Source organism: Hirundo rustica, chromosome 6 (genome assembly GCF_015227805.2).
Source record: "Hirundo rustica isolate bHirRus1 chromosome 6, bHirRus1.pri.v3, whole genome shotgun sequence".
In the NCBI taxonomy this organism is placed as follows: Eukaryota; Metazoa; Chordata; class Aves; order Passeriformes; family Hirundinidae; genus Hirundo; species Hirundo rustica.
In genome coordinates, this window is record NC_053455.1 from 51919139 (window position 1) to 51939371 (window position 20233).

General features: G+C 43.0%; 1 protein-coding gene across 1 annotated transcript; it reads right to left on the minus strand.

The window, feature by feature from the left end:
* Positions 1-593: 593 nt before the first annotated feature.
* On the minus strand, positions 594-16298 carry RIC3 (RIC3 acetylcholine receptor chaperone). Its single transcript, XM_040066029.2, has 6 exons — positions 16166-16298; positions 10342-10565; positions 9711-9789; positions 8163-8256; positions 3357-3502; positions 594-2246 (listed from the first exon to the last, which is right to left on the minus strand). The coding sequence occupies exons 1-6, from the start codon at positions 16293-16295 to the stop codon at positions 1765-1767; spliced, it is 1155 nt and encodes a 384-aa protein (XP_039921963.1). The 5' UTR covers positions 16296-16298; the 3' UTR covers positions 594-1764.
* Between the last annotated feature and the right edge of the window lie 3935 nt (positions 16299-20233).

The following is a 20233-nucleotide window of genomic DNA, read 5'->3' on the forward strand; positions in this document are numbered from 1 at the left end:
GACAGCATTTTCGTCCTTGTTGCTTATTTTTCAGTCAGGCAGGTGCGGATTTTGAGCCGCCAGAATTCCTGGAGGCACGCACTGGATGTCGTCCCTCGCATGTTGGCCATGGCTCTCATGGTGCAAGGGCTGATGCTCCTCCTTCTCCTCTTTCTCCTCCTCCTCCTCCTTCTCCTGCACCGTTGATTGCCATTTTTCAGGCCCAGGGGTTGTGACTCCCTCTCTGGCCTCTGCCGGACGTGTCTGTGTGCTGTCCCGCGCAAACGTGGGTGGCCACCCAGCTCACTGCTCCAGCAGCTCCCTGGCAGGCCGATGTCCCTGCGCTGGGACAAAGCCAAGCTCTGCATGGCCATGGCCAGGGAACTGAGGGCGGTGGCACTCATGGCAAAGGGGTGATTTTGTTCCTCCTCTTCCATGGCCTCCTCCTGGCACATGCCTTCCTCTTCGGCCATCACTGGAAGGGGCCCTGCTGCTGTCCCTTACAAAGGAGGGCTGCCATCCACCTCACTGCTCTGGATTTTCTTCATTCCAGACATTAATCAAGGGCCTCAGAGCTGGGTGGATGGAGGGGCAGCTGCAGAGGGTCCTGCTTCTATAGTGCCAGAGCACTCAGGGGACTGGTGACATCACAAACAGCCACTGTGACTGGGCTATGAGTGTGGCCCAATACACTGGGTTATGGTGGGCCTGAAAAGTGCCCAGATATGGGAGAAGCACGAAGTTCATGGGAGATGACGAACCCTTCCCTGGAGCCCATCCCACCTGTCATGCTGCTTGTACAAGAAAGGCTGTCCCTTGGGTACAGGGACAGCCTGCCATGTCCCCTCAGGAGCCCTTGACCCCAGCACCCTCCTCATCCCATACCTAGAGTTGCCTCAACATGACCCTCGCAACAACATTCCAAGAGCATAAAAAACCTGCAGGTTTCCAGGAAGGAGGAAAAGCCTACCTGCTACCTTCAGTCTGAGGGTCCCTCATGTTCCCTCCTTTATAGACAAAACTTAACACTGCTTTTTTTTTAATCTCTAGGGATATTTTTAGTGCTCTCACACATTGTGGTCCACTTCCTGCAATCATCTGGGAATTTCACCTTGGCTAAGGCAAAGTTAAAGCACAACTCACAGAGCTCCAGTCTTGCTCACACAAGTAACACAACGTGGATTAGGCTACTGTTCAAACAACATGGAATAACTGGGAAAGGGGCTGTGGTGTAGCATAGAAGCTTTGTGGATTGTAGTGACAGCAGTTTCTCAAGCATAGAGAGCAATGACAGGGAGAATCATGTGTGTGACTATGATCTGCTGTCCAGCTAACACTGAGCTAAGAGAAAGAAGGCATGTTTTGTCCTTCAGCATCCCAGTAAACTCATGTATATAAAAGGATTTGATTAACTCTCCTAACTGGTAGCACATGGATGTTTTTGGAAAAGTCAGAAGAGATATTTGGTTAATTCTCGGATGAAAAAGCACAAAAATGGCTCCTTTAGAACTGAAAAGGAATGAGTCACAAATATCTGCTCCAAAATACAAGGCTTCAATAATCAAGGACAAAGCACTGTTGGCAGCATCATGGTAACCCATGACGAGTGCATGAAAGAGGGCACTGGCTTCCAGTTCAGGCAGATGGTGTGACTGGTACCACGAGAATGCAATAGGTACAAGGAGATGAACACACACAAGTCCTCACCGGGAGGAACAAAACCCACATGGATGACAGTTCATGACCTCTACCTTTATATCCAGATAGCATCCACTGTTGTCCCTATCAACCAAGTACTTTGGTGTTGCGCTTTCTCAGTGTGCCTGTCTCCTCTGAATCCGTGACTTTTTGCAGGGCTGCATTTTCATTTTCTGACTCCGCTGACAGGTCCTCTTGGCTTGTCTCTTCTACTTCACTGCAGCTCTCAGAGTGGAATCCAGCATTCTCTGCTATGACAGCCGGATCATCATCACAGCAACAGCAGCACTCCCCAGTGCTCTGGCTGGTGGGAAGGTCACTCTTCTCCTCCCTGATGAGAGTTACATCTTCCTTTTTCTGCATTAAATCCTGACCACTCATTCCCGTGGTGAGATCACTTAGCAGGGTTTCATCGTAAGGATACTCCTCATCTTCCATGCCCTCCATTCTTTCTGCCAGCTCTTCTGGAGTGGGCTGGCTCAGGTCAGGGTAATCCACAAGGATTGTGTCCTGTTTGCGCTTGAAGCAATCGGAGTTATCGTAGACAGGATAGGTCTCTTCTGGATAACCTTAGGAATAAAGGGATATGCAGCTTGGAGTATTACCAGCATCTAAAGTAGTCCTGACCTCAGTGGTGGATGCAAGTTGGCCAGGACAGCTGTTTTTTTCTACTGCCAGTACAAGTGTCAGCTCTTTAATGCCATGTACACATCACAGGATTAAGTCCACGGCAAGAATGTGCAAAGCATGTCTTCTTGGGAGATGGTGAAAAAAAAATTTACTTACTTTCAGGGCGCCAGGATATCAACACTGACTTCCAGGAGTGAAAGCTGAGCTTTGCTGGAAGCTATAGGGGCTGACAGGTAAAAATGGTGTGTCTTAGATCTTTAAATGGATCCTTATTTTTTTACTGCCTACAAATTGACTGATACATGGCTTGAACGCTTGCTATAAACTGAGAAAGTTGAAAAAACAGATACATCAATGACTTTGTACGTTTCATTTTAGAAAAAACATCACAAACTTGACTTTATGAACAGAGCTCAAGGCCACTGTTTATGCTTTATGTTTTGGATCATTTTTGAAAGCTTTTTAAAAACCAAGAAATTAAGTCTGCATTTAAAATTATAATTCAGAGCAGCTCAGCTAAGGTATCTTGAAAACACATTTATGTAGCAGGTAAACACCAAGGAATGGAAAGGGCATTAAAATAAATAGTTTTAAAAAGACTTCCTGGAGTTGACTTTTACAACACTGAAGCTAACAAAGAGTGACTAATCAAAAGTGAAAACTGTAAGTTATCTAAAACATACTGATTCTGATTTCTAAGGGGTTTATGATTGTCATGAAATCCAGCCCAGTACAGAAAGGGAAAGATATAAACCCAGAGCAGCCAAGCCCCAGCAGCAGATGGAGCATATGTGAATATCCATACACCACTTTGGGCAGCAGATAGTGCAGTGTTTACAGCAAAAAAAAAGTTGGATACCTCAAAGTCTATTTTTTCTGTTATGGTTGGGGAAAACAAAAAAGTCAAGCAACTTCTTGCAAAGTTTTGAACGCTGGCTTCTGGAAAAGGAAGGATAAAGTTAACCAAAACTTTGAAAGTATCTGGAACTGTGAGTAATCTTCATCCACTTTTTCTTGTAAGGGTAATGGCAAGAAAGGCTCTCGCTCACCTTCCCAATCCGCCATGTAAGGAGCTTCCTCAGCTTCCTTCTCAGGAGAGATGTCATCAACGAATTTTCCTTCCTTCATAACTCTAGTAATTTCTCGGAGTTGTTGAAGTAACATTTTTTCCTGGTCTGTTGTAACATTTTGGGTCCTGTTAGAAAATATTAGACACCAGAATTTAGCCCACTGTTATTGCAAGCTATGAAAAGAGTTTGAACCCAACTGTTTCGTCCATGCCAGCAGCACAGTCTGGAGAAACCTACTGAGGAGCGTGTGCTCTGCACTTCAGCTGGGTATAGTTTATCCCTTTATCCAAAAAGCCTGCAATTTAAACAGGTAAAGGGAGGCAAGTAAAGCCAATGTGAGAGCAAGATGAAAGTGACACACAAAAAAGAGTTATGGTAAAAAGACACTACAGAAATTTCTTGCCTTTAAAATTACGTGAGGATGCAGTGCCTTGTTTGAAGTATTATAAGGAAATGAAATTCTGAATCTGTGCTACATGTGTAGCTAGTGAGGCTGATCAAAATTTCTCACAGTCATTAGTCTCAAGACTCTAAAATCTCCCATTATGACCATTAAATTTGCAAGCTGGACAGATCATCCTGTCATTATAGATAGTCAACAATGCAGCCTGCTGGAGAGGTGGGCAGGGAGAAACAGGAAGGAAGATTTAAGAATGGAAAGAAGGTGTTACATTTAACTTTAACTTGCCCTTTAGAATTAGAGGGGGAGGACTGAGACTTTTATCAGATTGAAAGCAAACTTTTAACTGGTTCTACACGGTTGGATCTAGTAATTATTACTGCTTAGGTAATACAAGTTCTGTTGTAACAAAAATGCTTCCGACAGGTAAGATCATGTAGTCATTACATGTCATTTTCTCTGAAAAGAAAAAAGGCTTCTAAAATTCTTATGGACAAAAACGTAGTATATGGAGGGGGGTGCTCTGCAGTCTGCTATCTCAGTAGGCCAGAATGAGAAAGACACTGGCTGCCACCAGGGGTGAACATGGTTCTGACCAATGATGCTTGTTTCATCTTGAGTTTTAACTTATGATATCTTGAGGTTTAAGTCATTCTTGAGTAGTAATGCCAGTTCAAGCCACTCCTCTGGCACTCTTTGGATCTGTGCTTCAGTCAGGAGCTGTTGCCCCCGGTTACTTGAAAGGGTAGCCCTTGGCATGCACAGAATGCTGAACTGTAGGTGGTATTTGAGGTCAGACAGATGGTCTCTGGTGATCTCTGGTCTGGAAAGCAGACAGACAGATAATCCCCAAGAGTAAATTCACTGAGTAGGCTGCTCAGTGAATAGTAGGGAAGAGATGGGAAGAGAGGAGCTGGAAGCAGATTTTGGTTGTATGTGGTTAATATCTATGTAAACCTCATTTTAGTTATCAGAATTCTAATAAACTTGCAATGTCCTTCTTCAGATTTTCCTCTTACCAGCTGCTGGGACTGGAGCAGCACTCCAAGAGGTACTTTTTGCCACTCTGCCTAAATGGGAATGATGGTGACATGATGGCTACTCCACTAAGGGCAGCAAAGTCACACTGGTATTAAGTAAAATCAGCATCCTACTGCTGGTTGGTGTGATGGTAGTGGAAGTGCTGATCCTGGGCTGGATTTTGTGCACAGCTGCAAGCACAGGTGTCTGTAACTGAACTCAGCTCAGGAGCTGGTTTGATTAGCACCTACCTAGATTAAACTGCTTCACTGAGATCACAAGGCAAAACATCACTTTTCTGCATTTCCACAAGGAGCACCTTGCTCCACAGTTTGAAAAGTTGATGTCCCAACACTATACATAGATTGCACTGATTCCTCCTAAGCTGTGGTGGCAATCTGTTCCACAAACAACTGAAGGTGTGAGGCAGCATCTTCCCAAAAGCCTGGCTTATGCCGATGTGGAATCTGAGATGTGAATTAAGAGGCTCACAAAAAGGAATGGCTTCATCAACCTTTGACCAAAGCTGTGACAGAATTGCTGAACTAATCCTGCTTTTACAGACAAAACTGTACCCAATTTGAATATATATCACTTGGTTTAAGGCAGAGAGGCCTATCTCTTTAGCACATTGGGCAGCTAAGCCAGCTCAGATAACAGGCTCAATCAATGCAGCTGCATCACTGTGGCATTTCATACAGGAAAATTCCTAATATGTGGGATACTCTCATTAGAAAACACTCCTGTCTTACTGCAAACACATGGGCTCTGTATTTCAGAGTATTCCTCCTCCAAATACCTTGCTTAAAAGGCAGGTTTCCCTGCAGAGAGGAAGAAACTAAAGCCCACATGTTATTTTGACTTCATTTAAGGCCTTCGGGAAGACTTACTGTAGGTTGCTGGCAGTGTATAAGACATCTGGCTGCGTGCACATGGGAGATTTACCAGGATATAATGCATTTAGGAATACTAAGAGGATAACAGATGCAGAAGGTTTACAGTGCAAGAAAAGGTCATTATATTTCCTCTCTGTATTTGTAGCTCCAACACAGGCATTATTTTTCATAATGGCAATACTTACACTTTGTAGAGTCCCAAAGTGCTCACTAACAGGTGAAGTAAAGGTTTCTTACTCTTACTCTGAGATTAGAACATTTCCTGAAGAGCCATCATGACTGCAGGGAAAATAATCTAAATAATCTAAAATGGCATCTCAGACATGTTAACTGGTATTTTTTTTAGCTTCATGATCTTAAAGTAATCACTATCAAAATGCAGCTACATCCCAAAAAATGGTACCCCCACAGAGCCTCTCTCTCTTCCATATCACCTTTGCTCAGTTTATGATAAAAAATGAAGTTTTTCCAGTTGAAAGCCTGGTAAACAGGACTTTAAAAACAGGTAGGTGATCTGCATTATTTCTACCTCTTACCTAACTACCAGAAACAGAATTTTTGGATTGCATTATTGAGGACCTAGCCAGACAGGTCTTTCTCCGTCTTGCTTTCTTTACCCTTCTTCTCATTCTTCCTACAATATGCTAGGCCTTATTAAAAGTACCTGTACTTGTACTTTTTGATACTTTTGCATTTCTGGAAGCTTGTTTCTCTACTTAATGGTGTAGCAATTCCAACTGGTATGCTGGTTTGGAAGGAGGTTGGTCTTCAAACCTCATTAAAAAGAAAAGCAAATCCAAGTTTCTGGTTGCTTCTTTCTACAACACAGGCTGGTTGCTGCTTTGTCATGCCTGGTGTAAAGGGCCATGGTCTCAACTGGTGTCTTAGCTGAAACCTGATACCAGTTATTTCTGTCTCTGACTTCTCTGTGTGTTTCTGTTTAACTGCAGATCAATAAATAAAACTCAAGTCATTTTTACTCTCTTACTCTTTCCTTTTTATTTAAATCTATCAATATCCAGATTGAATAAGCCTAGCTCAGTACTCTAACTACACTTTCTAACCATAGGTTTTATTTTAATAGATTTATTCAGCATTAGTGAAATTAATGAGTAGATTAAGAAAGCTTCAAAGTGTTTGAAAACAGCTATTTGCTCCATCAGGAGGTGCCTTTCCCCTCTTCTTCAAAGAGGCAACACACAAAATTCTTCATTTGATTCAGATTCTCATTTCCCCTGAGACCTTTAGAACTGTCTACATAAATAGTCTGGTTGAACAAAGAAGGGAAGTTTTACTAAATAGAGGCTTTGGGCCAATAACACAGAGTAGAACAAATACTGGATCAGACCCTAAACCGATTTTCTCAGTAAAAAAATATTCCATCCTGAGATTCAGCACAATATCTGGGCAGCTCATAAGCCTATTTCTGTCAGCTTAGAGGAATGTGTAGAGCATTGTGTCAGCTCTCCAGAACAGAGATGAGTAGCAGTCAAAGCAGGATCCTTCTGTTCCACTAACAGAACCAGGGCAATTTAGGGGCCCTCCCACTAGGACCTGGCTGAACATAGGCAAATTGGGTACCTTGTCTGCCTGAGACAGTACAGGGCACAGCACAAAGTGGGCAAAACTGCACTCAAGAAGAAGTGGTTTCAGGCATAAATGAACAGCAGCACAGAATTCCTACAAGGATGGGCTGAAACAGGCCTTGGCTGATCCAGGCAAAGTTAATGTGATTTGCAAACCAAACAGCTCTCATTTTTTGCCTTCAAATTTACGGTATTTCAGTTTTCACACTGCAGTTATGCAGTGTCCTACTGATCTATTCTTTTTATTCCTTATGAAAAACATAGACTTGTTTCCAGTGTTCCGTTGTAACACAGACTGGTGATATCAGATTTGTAGGAAACATTAATAAGCATAATAAAATTTGGAATGCTGATTTTACAACCCTTTGTCTTTTATATTTAGAAGCAAATGCATGATTTTAGAATGGAACTAAGTTATGTAATCAGATTATTATACAATTCTGCCTTAAAGAAAAATGTTATGGTTATTCTAACAGGAATTTACATTGATTATAACAGTATTTCAATTTAGGAAAATAATCCATAGAACTGGAAACGAATAATTCAGGATATTATTTTGGTCACATAAAACAGGCTGTTTTATGTACTTTAAATGTAGATGGGTTATCTTCTGTATACATATACCCGCCATTTTCTTTCTAATAACACACTGTACAAAGTGGGGAGATAGGGATAATTGCTTTTCTGATTAAGGAAAATGAAGTTGGAAAAAAATAATTATTTTTTGTCTAGCTACTGAAAAGAGAAAAGCTGCATAACAAGAATTGGGATGTGTAAAATAAAACTTCTATAATTTGAAGTAGCAATAAATAGATAATACAAGAAAGTTTAATTTCTAATCAGAGTAGAACCTCTCCTTAAAATATTTTAATTTGAAACACACCTGTCATTCTTAGGACCTACTCTGTTGATTAATTTTTCCATTGCTTCTTCTGTCTCTCTCAGTCTTTCCTGGAGTTGAGTGAGCTCATAGTCAGCTATAAAACAAAACAAAAAAATCCCAAAATCTGTTAGTAGGAGCCTTGAAAATGTATCCCTGTCACATTATCACAGGTAGCAAATTCTGTACCAAACCAAACTGGCTGTGAGGAAACTAAAAGATTCAGCTTAGAGAGTTCTACCTATTTTTCCTGGCCTAGGAAGGTGAAGAACATTACCAATATTACACCCATTTAAGCAGCACAAAGGCACAGTGGAGAAATCCATCAACAAACATCCTGCTTTTAGAAAGATCTCTATTCTGCACAGATTGTCATTACTTAATGCAACGTTGATGTAATTATTTTGCATGTCTGAGACTTAAAAAAAGAGGAAGGGGAATTGGCAAAGAGAAAGGAAGTTACTTCCTCCAAGTCACTATGTAAGTGGCGACTCAGTCTTCAGGTTCCTAATCCAGTGACCTGACCCCTGCTCTGCTACATCTTGCCATGAATGCTTTAGGAATATAAATTAAGAGCTCTAGAAAAAGGCCATAATTTTCACCATTAGTTCTTTGGGATATAATGGCAAAGTTAACTTACTGAAAAGTTACTTTCTCTCACCAAGCATCAGAGGAAAAAAAATACAATTACCATTGCTAGTATATTGCCCAAGATTGCCAGGCACAATGCAGTACGAGTTGCACTGGAGACACAATCTACAGCACTGAGTACATTAGGTATTCCTAATATGTGCATTAATGTCAAGAAAATTACAACTGTGTTAAGAGAATTACCTTCCTGCTACCACTTTCTATTAAGCCTTAAGGACTTCTTTTTCCTATTACAGTTTAGCCAGCTAAATGTAACATATTTAAATGCTGTGATGGTAACTACTCTTCCAATCCTCAATAGTAAGCTTATTAATTTATCTAATAAGTGCCTACAAATACTTGAATCTATCTCACCAATGTTTAGGTAAAATCAAATTAACATTTCAAAATACTATTTGCTCTCTTTATTGCATGCATGAAAACTCTGCATTGCAAAAAGGGGACAAATTAGGGAAATGTCTGATAATGGCTAAGAATTCACCAATGCAAAAAATTTAAACTAGCTTTCATGGTATCTTTCTATGCTCTTACTAGACTATTAGGGATTATACAATAATTATAGCTGGACATCCTATTATCCATTTTTAATCATTAGTGACTCAGCTTTTCAGCAAATCCATGCAGTTAATTCAGCAAACCTCATGAAAAGTCATTCCTCCCAAGAGGGGCTTGGGATCAGGCTGCTATCACAGCCTCATGGGCTGAATGAGATTAGAAAGTGACAGTGGAGTAATTATTTTAACTCTTGCTCATTCCAACACAGAAGATTCTGGCTTAGTTTTTGGGGGTTTTTTTCAGGTGGGAGGGAACATCAACTTTAGTGCACCCAGAACTTGAAGAACCCTGTTGGAGCATTATAGAGTCAACAGCTACACAGATACAAGTCAGAGCCATACTCACTGATTTTCCTCTTCATATTCCCAGGTGTAGCAGTGGGGCATTTCCGCTCTGCAGGAGTAGTTCTTCCCTTGGAAGCCAGCTGATGAGGACAAGAACATGGCCCTTCTATGAGTTACAACAATAGTAATAGATAAGGCAATGGAAAAAAATACAGAAAACTGAAATATGCCAGAAGGTAGCCACAGAAAAGCACACCCAGCAGCAAAACCATGAAAGATGCCTGGAAGATTTTGCCAGCTGAAAACTCCTATCAGACTCTTGGAACAAATAACAACATGTGGCATACACAGTACATATAATGTGTAGCCACATACAAAATGCATATTCAAAATTAATATAACATTACTCTAGACATGCACATCTTCCAGGGGAAAAAAAAATCCTTAAAAAAATTGAAAGAGGTCAGAGGCCAATGCAGGATAAGAGAAATCTTTCCCTGCATTCTTAGCTACAGCCTTTGCAACAGCAAAACTCACAGGATACTCCAATCTTTTGGCCACCAGGCAAAGGTCCAGCATAAGCATTTTTTTGAGCACAGCTGAAATGGAACAAGGTACTGACATGAGAGTATAAATTTTTTTCTAAGTTTTTTGAGTTTTTTCCCTGACTTTTCAATTTATGTTGGTCTTACCTTAAATAAAATGTACAGAATATATAAGAAGATGCCAAATCCATATATAGGGATAATCTGTCCCACAAGACCTCTTCCACTTCCACCAGTGCTTCCACTACCACCTCCACCTGCCTTGGCTTTGGCAACTGCTTCAGTAAGGTGAGACCTTGGAAAATGAGGGACAGCTCGGCCATCAGGAATGGCGTGGGAATGCATCCTCAGTGGAAAGCGACCAAGCTTCCCTGCAAAAAACACACAATGATCATCTCCCTTCTATTATTTTCCACCCTTTTACATGCAGCGTAAACCTGCAGCAGGTGCAAGTGACCTATTTTCTCTGCTTGAAAATTCACCACTACCGATGAATAAATAACTTGTTGGACTAAGTCAGTAAACTCAGTCCTCAGTCTGTTGTGATGTGAAGTGCTAGGAGTTAGGTTTTACTTAAAGCCATTTACTCCCAGCATTTTACTCCTACACAATTAGGAGTAGAATCACAAAATTATAATCTCTTGATTATAAGCAGAGAAAAAGCTGGCAGGGCAATTAACAAAACATGGATTTTAATAGGTATATTCTTCTCTGAATACCCAAGAGATCAGCATGTCCAGTGGGATGAAATGCCAGATTCCCAAGTGTTTCTCTCCTCAAGACCCTCCAGCAACATATCAGTTTTCCACTGTGAGCCTAATCTTTCAATATTGCCCAAATGCATTTAATGTATAAATGTATTAATGTCCAAACCATTATCCACCTAACACCCTGACACAGAGCTGCAGTGTTTGCTCAACACAGATTTTTGGTTATTGCCATAAGAAATAGTATTTTATCTGATTTTACCAAGTGAGTAATGAAAGATTAAGAAAAGTGGTGTTACCTCAAGTTGTTCTCATTAAAAACATCCAAGGTAAAGCAGTCTGAGAAAGGAGATTGAATATAGCCCAGGACATATTATCTTTGGAATTTCAGAGGGAAAAAATTTAGAGGTTTCTAACCTTTCTAGGCAGACTTAATTTAACACAGGAGAAAAGAAAGGAGAGCAAGCATAAATGGAAGTACAGATGCCAGAGTAAGACTGCAGAGAGCCTGAAATGGTGCTGCAAATGATTTCACACAACTGAAGGGTGCAAGAACCTCAATAAATTTAAGCTCATGCATTATTGTATTTTCCTGCTGCCATCAAGTCAACAATTTTGCTGTGAAATTCACAATTTTACTCCTTTGTGTAGTTGACATCTGGCTTTCCATCTCCATATCCAACTTGGATGTGCACCTGCACTCCCCTCCACCGACTGGTGTTGAGCTGAGTTACTCAGCTACTCTGCCATGGAATCTGGTGGTGGAAGGCGCTGGATGGAAGCACCAGAGAAGGGGAATGCCAGGCTAGGCTGCAGCTCACTCCCTGATCCCAGCTGGAAAACTGCCCCTCCCTGGCACACACACAGTCTGCTGCTGCCTGGTGCTGGGACAGGCTGCCTGTGCTTGCAGAAAGAAAACGAAAAGCAGGTTTGAAGCAGCACTGCAAATAACTGACTTTACTTCTGTGAGTATGCAGCTGCAAATAGTTTTATGAGACACAAGAAAAAAATTTAATTAACATTTGGTCTTGCTAGGAAACACCATCATAGGCAGCTAAATTCCTGAGCACAGAAAATTGCAGTAAACACTTACTAGGAAGTGATATCAATAATTCATGAAGTTCCACTATTAAAAACACATTTTTCTTGTAGATGATAGCACACATTTCATGAGTTCTTTAGTGTAACTGCCAAGGTACACCACCACTGACCAAAGCCACTCTCAGATTAGCCTGATTTCGAGGAAGCTGTTATCATGCACTTAAATTTTAGTGAATTATTCAAAGTCCGTGATGGAAAGCATAGCATCTTATTTACAAGAAAGTCCCCCTGCTCCAGCAGCAATGCCCTGTAGCAGTAGGTCACTGTGGAAACGAGTGTGATGTCGTGCAGAGAGCAGTATCACTAAGGTGGGGATGAAGCAGCAGGGTAGGTAAACATTTATAAAATGTCTTATGCAAATATTATTAATTAAAAAAAGATAGATTAAGGAAGCAGAAAATAACTGACAAAGGTGAAACTGTTTTTAAAGTGAATAGTTTTCTAAATTATCCACAAGGCCTTGTTTGTGCTTAAAAGATTCAATTCAATTAAATATAATCAGGCCAAGAGGACAGACACTAGACATTTCATTATCAAGATAATTTTAAAGGGGAATTTCACGGCTCCTATTTCTAAATCTACCCTGCTGATTTTACACTTCTGTAATTATTTCCTTAATAAAGAATACTATCTTCCATAGTCTTTTTTTATTGTGAAGAACCCATGCAAATTACACAGGAAATTGAGGACACAGGCAACTTGAAAGCAACATACGCACAAAGCTCTTAAAACGCACAGTATATAAATGGAAAAAGTAACAATTTGAGGGCACTATGACTTGAACAAGATTCCACACTTCCAGGATGAAACAAACCACTTTCAGATGGAGACAGTAATATACTCTCCATCAAGAAAATCAAGGAGACACTTGAGCACAGAAGGGTCCTTGTTTGCTGCCCTACCCATGTGCCAGTGGGGATGGTATGTACTTCAACAGGACATTTTCCTGTTGAGTGCTGTGGGAAGAGCACTAATTCCCGCTAGCTTTGGAGGGTGCCAAAGTGCTGCTCTGCTTTTGAAATATTTTTCAATTCCCCTGTGACAGCCCGAGTGCTGCCTTCATGCAGATTGATTGCTGTGTGCGGTAACTCCCACCAACCACACCCTATCCGGCTTTGCAGTCTTTTAACCTAGGTTTTATCCTGCACATTTAACAATTTTGTCCGTTTTGCAAACCACCTACAGGGCAACCAGAGCAGGTTTTGTTTAACCCAGTCCCTTCAACAGCTTGAAATCCAGAAATGAAACAATGCCTCAGCATACATTTGTGTTGTTTAATAGGCTGTAGTTTCTGAATGTAGATGAAGTTCCTCATGGCATTTTCACATGAGAATGACTGTGGGTTTTTAATCTCGAAACAATATTAACACTCAACTGAAAAGAAGCAAATCTTAAAAACCGTATTTACAACACAATGAATACAACAACCAACCAGATTATGATACTCAGACCATTTAAGCATCTTTATTCCACAAAAACTGCTATGTGTTCTACTTAATGGGTTTTAGGAATTGCTACTGAGCCCAACTCAACTATTTATAAAGTTATTTAGACTTACATTACTGTACTATTCAGCAACTCTTAGTCTGGGTAATATGTCTCTGGCACACCATTTTCCTCAGGACACCAGCGGGCAACTGATGTGCTCATTGCACAATTGCAGGGGGGTTACCTGAACTGTCATATAAATTTTTTTTGTAAAGCTGATACCACGTGATTGTTTGTAAGAAAGCAGGGTCTGCTGCTGTCATGGAGTTGTAAGGTTTATCTGAAACTACCAACTTAGAGAGTAGCTTTACAAAATGCACGGCATATATTTATGAAGACTAGACTTAAAATGCTCTTTTTAAACTGCTAGTAGGTCCCCCTTTTGCTCCTCTTTAACAAAAGATAAACATTCTAATGCCTGTCTATGTAGTCAACTAGGAATGTGATACAAACACAGTAAGTTCTTCAAGTAAGCTTTGTCATATACATGAAATTATTACTGTGAAAAAACCACAACATTCCTGTCTGGAAGATAATACGAACTTCAACCATTTTCCTAAAATATAATATAGTTCAACACTCACCATCTTCCTAGAAGAGACCTCTGAAAATGACTTTATTAGAGAAAGTTCCATTCCCACACCTAAAGCCTGTTTTGATAAAAAGCCTTCTGGTAACATTGAGTTCTAACAGTACTAAACTTTAAGCATGTTTTATTCAGAGACATTTTGCCCCCAAGACTACCATAAGCACTTTATTAACTTCAAGAATGACATGATTACCTCAAGCTCCTGAAACTCCTGCCAGGTAACTGCAGTTATCAGTGCACTGAAGAGGACAACTAATGACAGAGATATGAATTGAGCGATTCAATCAAGATTTATTCTTCCAATAAAAAAATAACTTCAGGTGAAATAGTTTGGTCTACAGAGCAGATGTAATGAAATCCTTGCTATCAAATTGAAAATATGGACTATAAACTCTCACCTGAAACTGACCAACTGAGCTATTACATCCTCAGCCGAACACAGGTGCTGGGGTGCAACAGGGGAGCAATGCTGGGGGCCTGTGCTGTCCTGCGATCTCTGCAGGAATGATGGGAAGTATTTACAACATTGAGGATATAAAGAGTATTTATGTTACCTACTTTAAGCATTTAACTGTAGCTGTAATTAAGCCAACTGTGCTAGAACAGGTACAAACATCATTCATTTGACAGATGGCACTGAAAATAATTGGAGGACAAGTTTGTTGTTGGTTTTTTTAAAGCTGGTTTTTCTGTCAGATCAACCTGCAGCCAAAGGAAGGAGCACCACAACACTGACAACTGCTTAAGGCTACATTGCTGTGGGAAAATGGTGTGTCAAATTCATCATCTGATACCACTGTAGGATCAGTCAGGAGCTGGACAGGGGCAGAAGTTAATGGGGAGCCAGGTTCCAACGTCCCAGAGCATCTGCTCCGATCCCTGCTTCAGGCAGGTGACTCCACAGTCCTCACCTGCGCTGGCTGATGGACCTATATGGGTTTTCAGTGTGAGGAGATCTTGCAGTAGAACTATACACCTGCAGATTTACAGTGCTGACCAACCTATTTTCAAGTTCTTAAAGACCCGAAATACACATGGTAATGGTGAAAGGGCTGTTGTGGCATGGAAATCCCCTCTTTGGCTTTAACATAACACTGTTTTAGCAATAACTTCAGCCTGAAGGTCCTTAGAAAACCATGAAATTAAATACTAAGTGAAAACCATCTCACTGAAGAGTGCAGACATGAAAGAACCAGGCTGTTGGAAGGATGCATAAGACACAGTCACTGAATGAGTCCCTGTGGGACAGCATCCTTGAAGAACTTGTAAGTTTTCAGTGCTTCCATCAGCCTCACCTCTGGTTTGTGGGCACCTCTGAGCAAAACTCCTTCTCTGCCAACACTTGGGATTATGATACCAACTACTCCTGTGAAGTGTCTTGGGCAGAAACAACATCTACAGTAAACGGCAATGGGCATAAAAAGCATGGGAGATGCTTGTATAAACCCATTCCTTGAGAACTTAAAGAGAGGACATGCAGAGTGGGAGGGCAGGCACGAACGACACAGCTTGGGGGTCTGCATGGACAGGACGTGAGCCTAAAATAAGCCACCCTGTGGCCACAGCATTAGGAGAATGTGGTGCATGAAAACAAAAGTTTAAAACACATGAAAACTAAAACTGAACAATGAAGACGATTCAAATGATTTTTTATTTCGTATGCAACAACAAAAGCATTCCATACACAAAATAACAAAATAATGAAGGGATGTACTGCAATAAAAAACAAAACAAAACAAACAAAAAATGTGGAATGAGTATGTCACTTTTCGGGAAGCTTTAATACCTCGCACATAAATAAAATGATATTCTGAAGTTTTTAAACTATTTGAAAGAAGAAAAAGAAGTAGATCACAGCGGTAACCACGAATGAATCCTTCGCACTCCACAGGTCGCTAAGGGATGAGCACGGGGGAGACACGCCTGAGGGGGGAGCTACGCTACGTTTCCATACCGGGCGGCGGAGATCGCGGCCCCTCACGGAGCCCCCACAGCCCGCCCGCCCCGGGCTCACCCCGAGCGGGACCGCGGCGTCCCGGGCCGGGGGGGAACAAGGGATGGGCGGCGGCGAGGAGCGGCCTCTTACCCTCGGGCGGCGCGGCTCCGGGCTCCTGCCTGCCGCCGGCCCGGGGCAGGAAGGTGCGCGGCAGGAGCAGGGAGACGCAGAGCACCAGGCAGGACACGGCGGCCACCCGGCAACACGTCCAGGCCGCCATGGCGAGGCGCGGCGCGGCGCAGGCGCGCGCAGGCGCGGCGCGGGGGCCCGAGGGACGGCGCGGGGGGGGGCCGCAGGAGAACGCCTCGGGAGCGGCCTCGATCGGCCTGGGAACGCGCTGGGATAGCGGGAGCGCGCTGGGATAGCGGGAGCGCGCCGTGCTGCGGCCTCGAGCAACAGCCCGCGGCCTCCCACAGGCCGGACAGGGGCGCAGGGGACGCGGGGCTCCCTTCTTCTCCTTCCACTGCCTCAAGGGAGCCTGCAAGAAAGATGGAGAGGGGCTTCTTACGTGCAGTGACAGGACCCAGGAGGAATGGCTTCAAACTGAAAGACGTGGCTTAGATTAGACATGAAATATGTATTCTGATGTCTTTACAAACAAGTCCACGGGTGAAGGAAGGTATGGGTGTTGACGTCTTTGAAAAGAGTCGTAATGTCCCTACTGCCTTTGGGCAGCGGGTTTTTTGCAGAGCCCAGGCAGCTCGGTTCCTGACACAGACACGGGAATGCACAAGCCGGAGTGTGAAAAACGCCAGTCACTTGGTTTTTAAAATTTTAAAAGTTTAATAGTAATAAAATGATTATAAGAATAGTAATAGAATTAGAGTTTAAAAAAAAAAAATTGAACAATTAGGGTTGGGACAATACGAGACAATAAAAACAAAGTTACAGACGTCTGGGTGCCTTCCCGGGCAAAAGCTCCAAAGAATGACCCCCGTTAACAAAGGATTATCTCTTAAAAGCAATAGCCTGTTGAATATTCATATATTTCATACATGATGCATAAATTCCATTCAAAGAAAGAATTCTCTCTCGTTAGTGTCACTTTTTTCCTTTAATCTCTATGGCGTCTTCAGGGCTGAGCGAGGCAGGAGAAGTTGGTCTCTTCTGATAAGGAAGTAATAAATTCTTCTTTTCTGAAAGATTTACGTTTTCCTGTGGCTGGTATATAAAAACTACATTTTAACTACAAAACTACATTTACCATACTATCAAAATATTAACATTACTAATGAATACAACATAATACATATAGTAACTATCTTGTGTAGAGCCATATAATAATGCACTTTTCACACGGAGTTTCTGAGCTTTGGGGTGAAACAGTAGGTTTAAGGAGGGAATATGTGGTGGGCAGCTTGGGAAGGCTGTCCCTTCCTGGTACCTCAGCCAGGGGGGAAAGGAAGAGGGCAACATGCAGCCAGGAATTAGGATAAAAGGAGGCTATGCCTTACAAAATGGAGGGGAAGAAAACCACATGGGCATGCCCCAGTGGACTCTCTCCCTTTATTCGAATAAAGTTGCAGGAGTCCTCTGTCTCTTTTTTTGGATGTTTGTGGATTTTCCTGACAACTGAGGCCTCGGTCCGGGATGGTCTGGGTCCGGCAGGCAATAAGAGGAGCTGGAGGCACCTCGCCCACTGTAGGTGACGAGCTCTCTTCGGCGCTGGCCAGCACCGAGCCATTGGGTTGCAGAGACTGTCCAGGAGACAGACGAGAGGCAGACCAGGTGGATCCGTGGAGGGTCTGCAGGGAGAGGCCGTGAGTACAACTTTGGGGAGATAAACATGGCAGGACACCCAGGGTAGGCAACAAGGGAAAGTCGAAAAAAGGGTAGGGGTGACGATCCCAACCTCCCTCCAAAGGGTCCTTTGGGAGAATGTTGAGATGGTTTGCACATTCTTGCAGAGGTAATTCAGGACAGGATTGCCCAAGAGGGTGCACTAAGAACCACAGAGAAAGGGTCTCAGCAACCAGAGCAGGCAAGTTGGTGTTGGTTTGGGAAATGATTGGTTGAAGGGGAATGTGGAGAAATGTGATTATGGCAAATAGCAGCAGGAGGCTATGTGATAAGGAATCTTCAAAATTTGCACTCTAATACAGGGAGTCTTTTGTATTCCCAGCTTCCGGGAGAGGGAAAATAAGGAGGTGTTGTTCGTGCAACAGCACCATGCCCCGGGCCATTGTGGAGCCGGGGCAGGGAGGGGATTTGGGTTTGTCCACTTACTACCCCGAGGGCCAGGACAGGTGTGCTGGGGGTGTCTGCACACTGAGGCTGGACAGGGACTGGCTCTGGGATATGGTGTGTGGTGAGGAGGGTGAGCACAAGGAGGAGGAGAACGGAATATCTGGGAATGCGGATTGTACGTGGAAGGATTAGGGTCTTCTTTCAATGATTGTGTTTGGGTCACTGGAGAAATGAGTGATTTTGAGCTGTGGGAGAGTGAGCACCCACAGGCAGTCGGTGGAAGAGCAGAATAAGTCTCTGGATGAACTGGTTAAAAGAGATGCTCCTAAAGGATTCTTTCTGGGGATGCCTGCTTACAGAGCATAGTAAACAGTATTTTGCCTTTGAGTGGGAACAGGAGGCAGAAGGGATTATTTGTGCAAGAGGTTAATTTCCTCCATCCCTAGCAATTAGGTAATTGCAGTGTGTGAAGGACTTACTCCTATCAGGAGGATGGGAGGAGGTGGTAGGCAAAGCCACTATGAAATGATCTGGTTTTCTGGCTGGAAGGGAAGCTTGGAGTGTCTGAAGGGAAGACACAGGTGATGGAGAAAAAGGCTGAATGTTTGGGGCATGCTTTGGCTAGAGGCTTGGAGTGTGTTAGCCCACAGGGGCTAAAGGAAATCTTGGAGGTGGCCCAGGACTGAAGGGGTACTGTGGCAATTTGTAGGATTAAGAGGGTATCGCAGGACCTGTATTGAAGATTTTTTATTCTGTGGCTTGCACATGACCATGCACATGGTCAGCAAAACCACATAATTGTATGCCTTAATAAAAGCCTGCAGATTGTATCAAGGAAAGGTAGTGAATATATTTACAGATTAAAAGTATGCATGTGGAGTGGTACATGCTTTTGGAAAACAAATGGTTTCAGAATATGTGCTTGTGAAGGCAGTGGACTTGGATGGGGGAACTCATTTGACAGGGGGATCCTTCAAAGGATTTGAGAATTCTGTGGGACCTCCATACTCACAGGCAATGTGAGAATTCAGGTCAAATAGAAAGGATGAATGGAGGACTAAAGAAACACCTTTGAAGTTGGTGACAGAAAGTAAGATGCCATGGGTACGGCTTTTGCCATTAGCTTTGGCAAGAATAAGAGCCAAACCTGAGGGAATATTCAATTATTCCCCTTTGAACTGTTTGGCATTCTTACCCTGTTAATTTTCAATGTGTCAGGGTCGTGAAGATACGTATTTAAACCACTATGTGGCCAGGATACTGTCTTGTGTAATCGGATTGACAGGAAGCCCGGTTAGCACAGATGCTGCCTTTGGACTTTGCTGTTCAGAACATCCAGCCAGGACTGCAGAGACAGCAGCTAGGACAGCTGAACACCGGTGGACCCATCACACTTGGGTCAGGGTCTCTAAAGCCCCGCAGATTTGGAAGGATTTGGGTCTTCTCACCTGGAAGAAAAGGATGGGAGACCTCAGCTGTCAGGAGCCATGGACAAGGACCTCTCGTGATTAATGAACTGTCATTGTCTACTTTATTCTCTGTGTTCACTTGCCACACCTGGTGCAGGGACCCACCAGACATGGAAATGTCAAGAGGTGGTGTTTCAACTTATCATGGGTTGGCACAATTTTGTTTTCTGGTTATAGAGGAATGTGAGATGTTTTTCCCTGCCCAAACCGTGGAGTGGTTTTGGGGGGGGGGGGGGGGGGGGGGGGGATAAGGACCTATCAAAAAGCTGGCTGGGATATTGGCAGCTAAGTTGACCAATGGGAAATGTCGATGTGACTTTGGAGGGGACATTTAAAACTCCAATCTGCTGCAATCGCTCTCTCTCACTCTGGAATCAGCCATGAGGTAGCACTGTAAGCGGCAGGTGGGCCTGGGTTGGGACTTGATGCCCCTCTGTGCGGCCAGGCCGGGCCCAGCCGGGTCTCTGAGGGCTGCTGCCCACACAGGGAGGGCCTGGGCCGG

Coding starts and splice junctions, on each gene's coding strand:
- RIC3 (XM_040066029.2), bottom strand. CDS start 16,295: ATGGCGGCCTGGACGTGTTGCCGGGTGGCCGCCGTGTCCTGCCTGGTG. Junction 10,566..16,165: donor CGGAGCCGCGCCGCCCGAGG/GTAAGAGGCCGC, acceptor TGTTTTTTGCAG/GGAAGCTTGGTCGCTTTCCA. Junction 3,503..8,162: donor GTAGGTCCTAAGAATGACAG/GTGTGTTTCAAA, acceptor ATTTTCTAACAG/GACCCAAAATGTTACAACAG.